The 14,383-nt window shown below is 41.7% G+C and overlaps 1 protein-coding gene across 1 annotated transcript in view; it reads right to left on the bottom strand.

Moving 5' to 3' along the window:
• LOC137356741 (14-3-3 protein theta-like) overlaps positions 1 to 14,383 on the bottom strand; it is a 33,896-nt gene that overhangs the window by 8,585 nt on the left and 10,928 nt on the right. Inside the window, exon 3 of the mRNA XM_068022475.1 lies at positions 1,232 to 1,355. Within this exon, the coding sequence (XP_067878576.1) occupies positions 1,232 to 1,355 (124 nt within the window). The remainder of the gene's footprint in view (positions 1 to 1,231; positions 1,356 to 14,383) is intronic.

The following is a 14,383-nucleotide window of genomic DNA, read 5'->3' on the forward strand; positions in this document are numbered from 1 at the left end:
CTAATGTTACTCCCTACACCATGAGCTCTTTTGTGTAGTAAACTTTGACATTGCACCTCAAATGCCTTTTGGAAAGGAAAGTACACCACAAGTACCAGGTTGCCCTTTATCCACCTTGTTTGTTACTTCCTTAAAGAACTCTAAAATTAGTCAAAGACTATTTTCCTTTCACAAAACCATATTGACTGATTGTATGGAGTTTCTACATGCCCTGCTATAACCTCCTTAGTAATAGATTCTAGCATTTTCCCCATGAGATTACAGTTAACTAATAGGCGGCACAGTGGATGGCACCGCAGCCTCACAGCTCCAGCAACCCGGGTTAGATTCTGGGTACTGCCTGTGCAGAGTTTGCAAGTTCTCCCAGTGTCTGCGTGGGTTTCCGCCGGGTGCTCCGGTTTCCTCCCACCTCAAGACGACTTGCAGGTTGATAGGTAAATTGGCCATTGTAAATTGCCCCTAGTGTAGGTAGGTGGTAGGAGAATGTTGGGGATATGGTAGAAAATATGGGGGGGGATAGTGTAGGGCTAGTATAAATGGGTGGTTGTTGGTTGGCACAGACTCGGTGGGCCGAAGGGCCTGTTTCAGTGCTGTATCTCTAAATAAATAAAAATAGTTTGTAGTTTCCAGTTTGGTCTCCCTCCTTGCTTGAATAGAGTTACATTGGAAAACAGCCAATCTAATGGGACCATTCCAGAATTAGGGCATTTTGGAAAATTACAAACAATGTATCTCAGCAGCCATTTCTAAGACCCTAGAATGCAGGCCATCAGGTCGTGGGGATTTGTCACCTTTTCGTTCGAAGTTCTCAGTACCCTTTCCCTGCTGAATCTAATCAAGTTCCTCCTGCCCGGTCACCTCACAATTTACAAGTATTTCTGGGATGTTATTTGTGGCTTCTACAGTGAAGACAGAAAAATCTGTTCAAAACTGCCACCATTTCCCTATTAATTCCCCAGACTCTCCAGAGGATCACCACTCACTTCAGTTACTCTTTTCCTTTCTAAAAAGACTTGTAGAAATTACCATCCATTTTTATATTTCTATGTAGCTTTCTCATAACCCAATTTCTCCCTCATTTTTCCTGTCATTCTGGTTTAAAAAAATTCTGTCCAATCTTCTACCTACCACTAATTATTGCAGAATTTATGCTCTTTCAATCTGACACCATCCTTAATTTCCTCAAGTAGCCACTTTTAGGTTTGCTGCTGGAACGAAAATATTTACATACGTGTTCGGTCATCTCCAGAAGCAACTTCAGCAAGGTACCGAAAGTAATCTCCTTTCATTTTCAGGTAGAAGACCTTGCTTTCTGGATTGGAAGCTTTGGGAATTAAGTGACCATCCAATAATCTCTAGAGAAAACAAAAACAAACATCACCCTCTAGCAAGTTAAGTGTTAACTGCAAAGCAAGAGCTGATTTCAGAAGTACTGAATTGCCACAACTTACACATTGCAGTCTTACCTATCAGTTTACATACAGTTGAGGGTGGAATAAGGAGGAGCAAGAAAGCATTGAACCTAGTCAAGTTCTCTCGTTATTCAGTTTACTTAGCTGAAATAACTAAAATTACAACATTTCTATTCTGCCACAAAATGACAAACCAAAACAGAGTAAACAGCATCTCAAATTAGCAGGACATCATGAAATTCTGTCCACAGTACAAAAACCTTGGACATATGGACTTCAGGCAAAATAAACTTTTGCACAAAATATATTATTGCTTGTTGCACTTGCGCAAGGTAAAATTATGAACTACAAAGTGAACTAATGAATTGAACTCAATGGTAACTGCTGGAAGCCTGAACCAATTGTTTGTCTGGTCAGGTGTTGAAGAAAACATTAGAAATGTAATGCAAGGATGTAACTACCAGAGTTGATGAGGGGGAGCCAGTGCATGTGGTTTATTTGGACTTTTGACAAAGTCCCACATAAGAGATTAGCATGGGATTTTTGGGGGGGGGGGGGGGGGGGGCAAGTGTATTGCGATGGATAGAAAATTGGCTGCCGGGAAAAAGAAAGTAGGATAAATGGTCTTTTTCCAAATGGCAGGCAGTGACTAATGCAGTACTGCAGGGATCAGTGCTAGGACCCCCAGCTATTCACAATATATATTAATGATTTAGATGCAATATCTCCAAATTCGCAGATGATAAAACTGGGTGGAACAGCAAGTTGTGAGGAGGATGCAGAGAGGCTTCAGGGGTGATTTGGACAATTTGAGTGAGTGGGCTAATGCATGGCAGATGCAGTATAATGTGGATAAATGTGAGGTTATCCACTTTGGTAGCAAAAACAGGAAGGCAGATTATCTGAACGGCTAGAAATAGAGAGGGGAGTATGCAGCGAGACCTGGGTGTTCTCGTACACCAGTTGCTGAAGGTAAACATGCAGGTGCAACAGGCAGTAAAAGGCAAATGGTATGTTGGCCTTCATAGCGAGAGGATTCAAGTACAGAAGCAGGGATGTCTTGCTGCAATTATACAGGGCCTTGGTGAGGCCACACCCGGAATAGTGTTCAGTTTTGGTCTGGTTATAGCAAGAACATCCTTCCTCAGGGAGAGGGAGTCCAGCAAAGGTTTACCAGACTGATTCCTGGGATGGTGCGACTGACGTATGAGGAGAGATTGAGTCAGTTAGGATTATATTCGCTGGAATTCAGAAGAGTGAGGGGGGGTGGGAGATCTGATAGAAACCTATTAAATAAAATTCTAACAGGATTTGACAGGGTAGATGCAGGAAGGCTGTTCCCGATGGTGGGAGAGTCCAGAACCAGGGGCCATAGTCCAAGGATACAGGGTAAACCTTGCAGGACTGAGATGAGAAATTTCTTCACCTGGTGTGGTGAGCCTGTGGAATTTGCTACCACAGAAAGCAGTTGAGGCCAAAACATTGAATGTTTTCCCCAAAAAAAAAAAATGCATTAGATATAGCTTAGGCCTAAAGGGATCAAAGGGTATGGGGCAAAAGCCAGAACAGGCTACTGAGTTGAATGATCAGCCACGATCATAATGAATGGCGGAGCAGGCTCGAGGGCCAAATGGCCTACTCCTATTTTCTATGTTTTATGGTCCAATGTTAATGGTTACCTCTCCAACAAGTTGGGCTAACAATGACTAAGCAAACATGGAGACTCTAGACTCAAATTCAGCATGAATGGTTTGAAAAGCCACCTCATCAGGATGGCACAGCAATGAGCAAAATCCAAACCCATTGTTTAACAATGCCACAAACAACTTTTATGGAAAAATAAAGGAGAAACGAGAGTCAGAGTCTCTGTTAAGGAGTTTGTAATGAGACATTTTCTGTGAAAAAGCCAGAAGGTACAGACCCATCCCAGTAAGAAGGATTCTGACATAATACCATCTTTGAACTACCTAGAGTCAGATGAAAAGGGACCTTGAAAGTCCCTGCCATAGAAATTGCAACAAAATTTCTGCCATTGAGCTGTGACTGATTTAACCAAAGTCTGCAAAGCAACTGTCCACCTGAAACTTTCTAAAATCTGAAAACCAAGACAGGGAAAAAAAAAAAAGGCCTGCAGCTAAAATCTTCCTCCTGGGGAAGAAAGCAAGGTTTCACAATGAACTCAAACCTAAATGCATGCTATATTGTATGAATAGTGTGGTTTCAAATATTCAGGTATTGTATAACCTGTTTTAAAAACTACAAGAAAAGCTGCCACATCTTTACTGACAGTAAACCACTTGAGGGTTAAACACAATTCTAATGGATCAGCTGAGGTGAAAAGTGGAAATCATCCCCATCAGTTCCCACCTGTAACACTAGTAATATGATTAGGCAGTACCTGAACTTAAATTTGAGACAAATGTACTAATCAATAATATAATAAAAAGCAAAATACTGCAGATGCTAGAAATCTGAAATAAAAACAAGAAATGCTGGAACCACTCAGCAGGTCTGGCAGCATCTGTGGAAAGAGAAGCAGAGTTAACGTTTCGGGTCAGTGACCCTTCTTCAGAACTAGCAAATATTTCTAATATCCACTGGAGTTTAGAAGAGCAAGAAGTGACTTGATTGAAACAAGATCCTGAGGGGTCTTGACAGGGTGGATGTGGAATGGATTCTCTCCTTGGAGAATCTGGAACTAGGGATCACCCATGTAAGAGATGAGCAATTTGAGGGTCATGACTCTTTGGAACCCTCTTCAAAAGGCAGTGGAAGCAAAGTCTAAATATTTTTAAGGCAGAAGTAGATAGACTCTTGATAAGCAAGAGACTGAAGAGGTTATTGGGGGTTGACAGGAATGTAAAGTCAGTTACAATCAGATCAGTCATGATCTTGACTGGCAGTGCAGACTCGAGGCTGAGTGGCCTACTCCTACCCCCAATTCATATGTTAGTATGCAAAACTCATTTAAATTCCTTTATAGCCTCACCCATTTCCATCGGTCAGCTCCACTGACTTTCATAATTTGTATTCATCCCACCAAAACCAATTGTGCCACTTGGGCCTGTCACTTGAGTTTTCTTGAAGTCAACATGCCACTCTCCTCAACCCCAACCATCTTTCAAAACAGAAAGCCCCATCTCTTGGCCCCTCTCCACAAAATAGACATCCATCTTCATTGAAATAGGACCATTTTCTTTTGCAGACATAGGACAGCAGAAAGAAAAATAAATTGAAATTTACCATGTAGTCTCATTACTCTCTCCACTTGGTTAAAAGGGCTATAAAAAAAAAGGTATAGTTTTTGCTCATACATCCTCTTCCAATGATGCTGTTATGCAATTCCATTGAACTACTCAGGTTCTACTTTTCCTTACAATTATAGCCAGAGACGATCAGCTGATTATGAATTACTTGTAGCAGCTGGTGATCCATCCTTAACCTCCACATGCATCAACACAGCACCTTTAAAATGTAGAAAAATGTGCCATGTTGCTGCATAACAAAATAAATAAAAATGGTTCAGTCATGGACTCAGCTGCCTGACCAAGTTTCATTGCACCCCCAAGTCTCACTAGCCCATCACCATCCAACTGACATACATTGCCTCATACCTCAGTCATACTTAAACATTGCTTACATTGAATGCAAGCAGAGTCAGAATATTTTTACAGCAGAGGTAGATAGATTCTTGATAAGCAAGGGGGCAGAAGGTTATTGGGCTAGGTGGAAATGTGGAGTAATCTGTTCAGCCATTAACTTATTGAATGGTGGAGCAGGCGTGAAGGGCCTGCTCCTAAATAGTGTTCATATGTGCCAGACACCACCACCATTCCTGGTTGGGTCTTGTCCCACTGGCAGGACAGACCTGCCAGAGGTGGTGGCACAGTAAGTATACAGTCAGGAGGGAGCTGCCCTAGGAGTCCACAACATTGACTGTACTGTCATGCGGTCTCATGACATCAGATCAATTGGGTAAAGAAACCGGATTACCTACTGCCCTCACTCAGCTGATGTATCAGTACTCCATGTTGACCACCACTTGGAAGTACTGAGAGTGTCAAGGGCACAGAATATACTCTGGATGGGAGACTTCAATGTTCATCAGCAAGAGTGGTGTGGTAGCACCACTACTGACTGCATGGGCACAGTCCTGAAGGATATATTTGCCAGAGTGGGCCTGTGGCAGGTGGTGAGGAAACCAAGAGGGAAACCTCCTAGACCTTGTCCTCAATGTACCTGCTGGAGATGCATCTGTCCATGACAGTATTGGTAGGAGTGACATTGTACAATCCTTGTGAAAACAAAGTCCTGGCTTCAGAGGATACCCTCCATTGTAATAAAAGCACAATAGTGCTGTTGGGACACCTTCCCTTTTGTTATCTCTTGCCCCACCTCCACTTATGTTTTAAACAGATTACATTTCTAATTTTTACTAGTTCTGATCAAAGGTCACTGCAGTCCTGCCACAACAGTAGTGGACAATTAGACAACTGGAGGAGGCAGATCCACAAATATCCCCATCTTCAATGACAGGGGAGCCCAGCATAGTATGCAAAAAGGCTGAAGCATTCACAACCATTTTCAGCCAGAAGTGGTGAGTGGATGATCCATTTCTGCCTCCTCCCAAGATCCCCAGCATCACAGAGGCCAATCTTTATCTACCAATCACTCCATGTGATGGGATAACAGCTGAAAGCTTTGGATCCTAACAACACCCCAGCTATAGTATTGAAGACTTGTGCTACAGAACTAGCCACATCCCGAGCCAAGCTGTTCCAGTACAGTTGCAACGCTGGCACCTACCAGACAATGTGGAAAATTGCCCAGCTATGTCCTAGCCACACTAAACAAAAGACAAATCTAATCTGGCCAATTACTGCCCCAGTCTACTCAATCAGCAAAAAAGGTGATGGAAGGTGTTGAGTGCTGGCAAGTGCCATTTACTCAGCAATAATCTGCTCTCCAATGTTCAGTTTGGGTTCCACCAGGGCCACTCTGCTCTTGACTTTATTATAGCCTTAGTCCAAAGAGCTGAAATCAACAGGGGAGGAGTGTGACTGCACTGGATAGAGGCAGCATTTGGCTAGGGCTCCTTGATGCCACATTTGGTCAAGTTGAAGTCAGAATCAGGGGGGCATTTGCATCTCTCCACTGGTTGGCAATCATACCCAAGTGCAAGGAAAGATGGTTGATAGTTGGAGGCCAATCTCAGCTCCAGGACATTGATGCAGGATTTGCTCAGGGTAGTGTCTTAGGCCAAACATCTTAAGCTGCTTCAAATGACCTTCCCTCCATAAAAAGGATCAGAAGTGGGGATGTTCACTGATGATTGTATGATGTTCAGTACCATTTGCAACTCCTCAGATACTGAAACAAACAAAGTCTGTCTAGATGCAGCAAGATCTGGACAACATCCAAGCTTGGGCTGATAAAGGGGCAAGTAACATTCATGCCACAAGTGGCAGGCAATGACTATCTCAAAATGAGATAATCTAACCATGCCCCCTTGACATTCAACAAAATGACATTACCATTGGTGAATCCCCCATTACCATCTTGGTGTTACCATTGACAATTCCAGTTCAGTTTCTAGTCAAATAGTGGCTAAAAGAAGTCAGCGGCTAGGACTTGGCGAGTAACCTACCTCCTGACTCCCCAAAGCCTGTCCACCATCTACAAGGCAGAAGTCAGGAGTGATCACTCTCCACTTGCCTAGATGGCTGCAGCTCCAACAGTTAAGAAGCTTGACACCATCTAGGACAAAGCAGCCCACTTGATCAGCACCCCATCCACCACCAATGCACAGTTGCAGCAGTGTGTACCAGCTGCAAGATACATTGCAGCAATTTGCCAAGGCTCTTTGGACAGCATCTTCCAAACCTGCAACCTCTACCACCTAAAAGGACAAGAGCAGCATACACATGGGAACAGCAAGTTCCCCTCCAGGTCATGCATCATACCAACTTTGAAATATTGCCATTCCTTCACTGTCACTGGATCAAAATCCAGGAACTGCCTCTTAACAGCACTGTGGGAGCATCTGCAGTTCAAGGCAGCAGCTCACCAAGGTGAATTAGGGATGGGCAACAAATGCTGGCCTTACCAACAATGCATGAAATAAAAATAAAAACCTTCAAACTCCAACCTACAAGAAAACTCTGGCACATACACACCCACACCACCCCCACTTGTCCCCAATATGACCAGCCATACTGTGTCACTCAGTACTGTCTCATCCATCATTAAAAACGCATTTGACCAAAACTGTCACTTTGAATTAGTGCCAATCAAGTTCCCTACACGCAAATCTCATTTATCCTGGCAAGACCACAAAACCTAGTTTGAGCCTATGACTGCCACCAGAACAAAAAATGTAAGCATATAGATGCCAATCTCCAGGCATTGTTAATAAGCACCAGTATGGAAAGGGACTTTAAGGTCAGGTCATACTCTCTATGAACACGCTGAAGGTGCTGCAAACCAAAAACAGCAAATAGCAGAAATCAAGCCTGTACCCTGAAACAAAAAAGTGGATAGCACTTAAAAAAAAAACCCCACTTATCTTGATGCAACTGGGAAGTCTCATTAAGCAACCAACTGCACCTACCTTCAAGCCCAGATGCAAGCAAGCCAAATAGGTAAGTTGCTGACAAAGCACAAGACAGGTATGACAAGTGTTACTGGACAGCAAGTGCCGAGACACATCAAGTGCACATAATCTCAGTAGAATGGACAGCTTCCATGTTGGTGCATGCACATATTTATTAGATGCAGGCCTTAAGAGGATATAATGGTGAAGTGGTGCCAGGTTTATGTAATATTCAGCTATTTTCCATCTGAATGAATGTTAATCTTTCAAAATGACAATCAGGAAGTATTTTTGGTCCATATAACATTTATGACTATAGAACTTGGGCCAGAAAGTATAGCCTAATTACAGTACACAAGTTGAAAACCCTCAGAAGAGGGTGACAGAACAAGACCCAGGCAGACAAGAAATTTTTTTGGAAAGTACAAACTGGATTGCTGGCAGCATTAGAAAAAAAATCATCCCACAATTTTCAGCTATATTTATATATAAAGACATCAAAACCCCCCCCCCCCAAAAAAATCATTTTTCAATTCACAAATTATAGTGGTGTCCTAGAAATATACTGAGCACAATGGATGCCATTTTTTGTTATACATGGAGTTAATTGCTTAATAAAGCACCAGCACAGGAGTTTTATTTCAGTTTCAACTTAATTGAAGGGAATCTGTGAAGCAAATCTACCTTCTCATTGTGTAACTGGGATATTGAACAGTTAAGGCAGAATAGCAGAGGCAGCCAACCCCAAAAAGGTTCAACTTAATACTTTTGGGTAGTTGAAGTATTTTGTCCAATTGCAAGATGCCATTACAAAAATCAGACCATTAAGAAATTACTGAAATACTTCAAATCTTGTGCCACCCAAAATTAACTGATCACTCCATCATAAACCAATGCTCAAGGTGCAGACAGCTCATATTGGCAACAGCACAAGGAAAGACTTCTTCTCTACTTCAGTTTACATATGGGAAGAAGGTTCTTGATTCCTTCCCCCTCTTCACCAGCATGCAGGGAAAGAGAAGCAACTGACTAGATTTTTTGGCAAATGAGTTCCATGAGCTCCTTATACTGAGGATGAAAAGGCTTGAAACAGTTCAACTGTATCTGCACTAAACCAATAAGCCAGCCAAGTCCCATCTAAAGCAGGTTTGTGCCCTTGAACTTGAAGCTCCAAGTGTTTTTGGGAGAGTTAGGAGAGTGGAACATAGGGTTTAAACAATTATGGGTGCAAATACACATTTCTGAAAAATGTAGTTGGAGGATTGAAGAAATACAAAGACATGGTTGGTGACCCTACTGATGATGCCATGGTTGAGTGAGAATGAACCAGAGTTTAAAAGGGACAGGTCTAGAGAACACATTCAGTGCCAAGAGTACAAGGCTAGCAGTGAAAAATCACACTGCAGAGGTAGAGTGGTTGACAGGGATTGGGCTTTTCAGTCAATAGGTGGGAAAAAAGCAGTATATATTTCACTTTATTCAACACTGAATTAATAGATTTGAATCAAGACTTTGCTCCCCCCTCCATGAGCACAAGGTGAAATGTTTTCATTAAAGTTACTTAATTCAAATTACTAGAAAATGCAATCCTTGTGTGCAAAAATAAACTGCTAATGGGGAGCAGACTAAAGGTTAGTACTCCTTATTTTCAGCACAAGTAGATATATATGGAAAATCAAATTAGAGTCAAGGGTGCAATTAGCCAATTTAGAAGTGGACAGACATTTGTGAAATCTAAATGAGATCACATGAAAACTGCCATTTAACCCATTGCACAAAAAGAATGAACTACTGGTTCGCACCTTAATGTCCAAGAATGCATTTATAGTACAAGTTTGGTACTGGCAAAGTAATTTGTGCCTTGTACCAATGCTAATGTAAACTGGCCCAAGTAAACATTGCGACTGCTTAGAGAAGGGAGACCTGCAGATACCAGATTAGGCTGTATTTATTTTAGTGTAAAATTGGTACAAAGTGAAAATGTTCCATTGCAATATATTTGCAAACACACTAAATTGCTGCAAACTGGTAGGGTTGCAGAAGTAAACAAAAAAGCAATTCATGCTATGAAATCCAAACATGATTTCAGTTAAATTGCTTAATACAGTAGGCATGGTCCAAGTACTGACTCAGAATCCAACAGGATCCCATCCTTGTCAATTTTCTCTAGTGTATCCTTATAACTGAATATTGCTGATCAATACAAAGTAATCACTCATGGGCCTCTAAGCCACCACCGGCAGTTACCTCTTTGGTTGCACTTACCAGAACTGAACTAGTCAAGGTATGGCCTGACCTTATGACTGTATTGTTTCAGCAAAAACACAAGATCTATTCTGACCATATTCAATAAAAATTGCTGATAAAACTCAGCAAGTCAGGCACCATCAGTTCTTATTTGTTTTTGTGGGGAGTGGGCATTGCTGATTAAGCCAGCATTTATTGCCCGTCCCTAATTGCCCTTGAACAGAGTGCTTTGCTCAGCCATTTCAGAGAGCATTTAAGAGTCAACCACATTGTGGTGGGTCTGGAGTCACATGTAGGCCAGACCAGGCAAGGACAGCAGATTTCCTTCCCCAAAAGGGAATTAGTGAACCAGATGGGGTTGTACAAAAATAGACAGTGGTTTCATGGTCATTAAACTCGCTTTTAATTCCAGATTGATTAGAATTCAAATTTCATCATCTGCTCTGGTGGGATCCATGGGATGCGAATCCATGCCCCCAGAGCATTAGCCTGGGCTCTGGATTACTAGTCCAGTGACATTACCACTACGCCAACACCTCATGATGATGGACAAGATTTGGATGTGGACCGCATTAAAAAAAACTCTACATTCTGCTCGGTTTGTAATCAGGTTGTCTTTCCTTTTAGTCAGTGACACTGAATTTTGCAGCATAAAAACAGGCTATTTGACCAAACAGGCTCATGCCAGTGTTTATACTCCACATGCATATCCTTCCACATTTTCCATCTCACCCAATGCATCCTTCTATTCCTTTCTCATTCTTATCTAGCTATTCACAGAACTACTCCATGCAGTAGAGAGTTCCACATTCTCACTGAGAAAGTTTCACCTAAAATCCCTGCTGGAATTGTTGACTCATTTCTGGACCCTTGATTTAGATTCCTCCACAAGTGGAAATGACCTCTTCACAACTGCCTTATCTAAACTTCCATAATTTGAAAGATAACCAAGTCTAGTTTACTAGAGAAGAGGCCCATCCTGTTCAATCTTTCTGGATTTGTACCTTCAGGACGAGCATCATCCTTTTAAATCTGTGTGCTCATATCCTTCTTGCAATATGGACAGAACAGTGTGGTTTTAAGGTTTTATACAAGTTGAACTTACATTTTACAGCACAGGCCATTCAGCCCAACTGATCCATGCAGGTACTAATGCTCCACACAAACCTCCTCCCAACTGGCTTTGTTTCACCCTACCAGCATATCCTATCCTTTGCCCTTAAAATGCATCCATGTTATTCTCAACCATTCAAATTATAAAATTCTAACAGGACTAGACAGGCTAGATGAAGGGAGGATGTTCCTGATGGCTGAGGAGTCCAGAACCAGAGGTCACACCATTTAGAAGTTATGAGGAGAAATTTCTCATGAGGGTGGTGAACCTGTGGAATTCTCTACAGCAGAAGGCAGTGGAGGCCAAGTCATTAAATATATTCAAGAAGGAGATTGATATATTTATTAATGCTAAAGGGGTCAAGGGACATGGGGAGGAAGCAGGAACAGGGTACTGAATTAGGCAATCAGCCATCTTTTTTGATTAGTGGAACAAGCCCAAAAAGGGCCAAATAGCCTACTCCTGCTCCTATTTATGTTTCTATGTTTCAAAGTTCCACATCCTCACCACATTTCTTTTGGAAATGACCTGCAGTTGATTTGCACTGACTGTTAATTTGTGTTGCTACTTTGTTATTTGTGTATATGTACTCCTTGACCCCTTTGCACTACCTCCATTTAGATTATTCAAGCTGTTTGTGGCCTCCTTAATACCCTACCAAAGACAAATTTAACATCTTAGATGCAAGACCACTTCCAAATACTATCCAGGTCCTCTGATAGCAGATTTGGCATGGCAGCCAAGGAGCTGTCAGTATTCTCCCCACTACGCAAAAAAAAAACCTCAAAAGCTTGTCTCAAGTCAAGAGCTTCACAACTGGGCAACTTAACAGAACCACTCCCCAGTTACATCTAGACTGCCCCAGAAGTATCAAGTTTCTAGCAAATGTTCAAGTGGGAAGTAAATTTCCAAATTCAGAGTACACACCCAAAACAGGTACAACTGAAAATTGAAATACTAAGAATATTGACTAACATATTTAAGCATATAACTTTAGTCAAAGTGACTATACAGAAAACTTTATAGAAAGGCTGAAAAATCTCAGGTACAATTTCCAAGTTAACCAAATTCAAGACTGCTACAGTACAGTTTAACCCTCAAATTGATGATTTGGAACTATTCAATAATTTCAATTGATGAAACAGTAAAACATTACATGAACACTGTTCAGGATACCATAAAAACAAAATATCTAGAGTAATGATCAAACCTTGATCTAAATTACATAATACAAAATCCAAACACTTTGTTAAATAGATTGTGGCCAACAGCATACTGATCCACAAGCTTCCAATTTTATTACAGAAATTAGCTTTGAATGAAGCAAGATTGAAGAGCTTTGTACCACTGTTGGCTCAGCTGACATTTCTTTAGCCCCTTGTTCATTTAGTCATGTGGAAAGTCAGTGGCATGGACAATTTGGGCTGAATTTTGCAACTTTAGACACATGGAAACAGGCCAACTGCAGCCCAATCAGAAGCAGCATCTTTCTGCACAAATTCATTCAGGTCTTCCTTTACACCAATGGATTCAAAACTGCAGATCAGAAAACTTGCTTAAAAAGTTTCCTGGCTGTGGGATAAATTTACAGCATCAGAAACATTTACCAATGGATTAATCAGCCAGTCTCCTTCTCTCCCCTCCACCACCTCTCCATTATGGATGGAGCATGTGGATCACTTGCAGAAAAACTAAGTAGCATGCTATCAGGCACCAACACTCCAAACATCTCTTGTAGTGCTGTTCCATAGCACAAGCCACACCAACACCCAGTGGGAATATACTTGTCTCCCCACATGCAGAACTGGACTTCAGTGTGGGTCATATTTGAAGCAGCTAACCACGATCAGTTCTAAATTCTTTGTTAGTTACAGCATGAAAAAAAAAAAAGGTCAGTAACTCAGTACATTCATTGTGCTCTGTTAATGAACTAGCCTGACAAAGCCAATTGAAGATCAGGACAGTGAGATGCCCATCCTCTGGCTGGAAATAAAAATACTGCAGTGACCCATTCAGGACAAGTGACAAGCAGAATGTTGGAAGAAACTGTGGTGGCAGAAGTACATAGACATTACACAGAAAAAATAGCCCATCCAGTGCCTGTTGGTATTTACCTTTAATGCAAGCAAATAGCTCTACTCACATTTACCCACTCAGCTCTCATCGATTCAAACCCATTTCCTTCATTCACCTATCCAACAAAACTTCAATTTAGACAATTTCTTCAACCTCTAACCCGAAGTGAATGCCACATCTTCGGACCTTATGTTTCTCCTGCACTCTGGTCTAAACCTTGCATTTAATCTCTTATCCAAGGCCACTCAACCAATGGAAAAGTCTTATTAAATCTACCCTCAATCTTGCACAACTTACCTAATACTTTATGGGGGATGGGAACCTAAGAGGGAGCTCAGATGGATGGAAGCAAAACTGGTAAACTTGTCAGAGGTGTGGGAACCAGGAGCAAGTATCAGAGCAGAATACCAAGGTGCACAGAATACAGAGAGAGATAGACAGCACTAGAGTAGGAATAGTAAATTATTAGGTGGGTTGAGAGCAAGGGAGAAAGTAACAGTCTAAATCAGGGTTAATGTGCACATATGTGAATGCATGGAGTGTGGTTAATAAGACTGGTGAGGTACAGGCACAGATTGCCAAGTGGAAATATGTTGTGGCTATAGCAGAGACCTGGCTCAAAGGAGAGCAGGACTGGGTGTTAAATATTCCTGGATACAAGGTGTTCAGGAAAGATAGAAAAGGGAAAAAAGGGGGTGGGGGGGGGGGGGGAAAAGGGGTGGCAGTATGGAGTATTGCAGTACTGGAGAAAAAAAAAGGATGTCCCAGAGGGGTTCAGGACAATCAATTTGACTAGAGCTGAGGAACAAAAAAGGCATGGTTACATTGCTCAGGTGTTCACCAGCTAATGGGAAGGATATGGAGGAACAAATTTGCAAGGAAATTAGAGGGGTGCAAAAATTATAGTTTAGTTATAATGGGGGACTTTAATTATCCAAATAT

This window comes from Heterodontus francisci, chromosome 3, assembly GCF_036365525.1.
Source record: "Heterodontus francisci isolate sHetFra1 chromosome 3, sHetFra1.hap1, whole genome shotgun sequence".
Lineage (NCBI taxonomy): Eukaryota > Metazoa > Chordata > Chondrichthyes > Heterodontiformes > Heterodontidae > Heterodontus > Heterodontus francisci.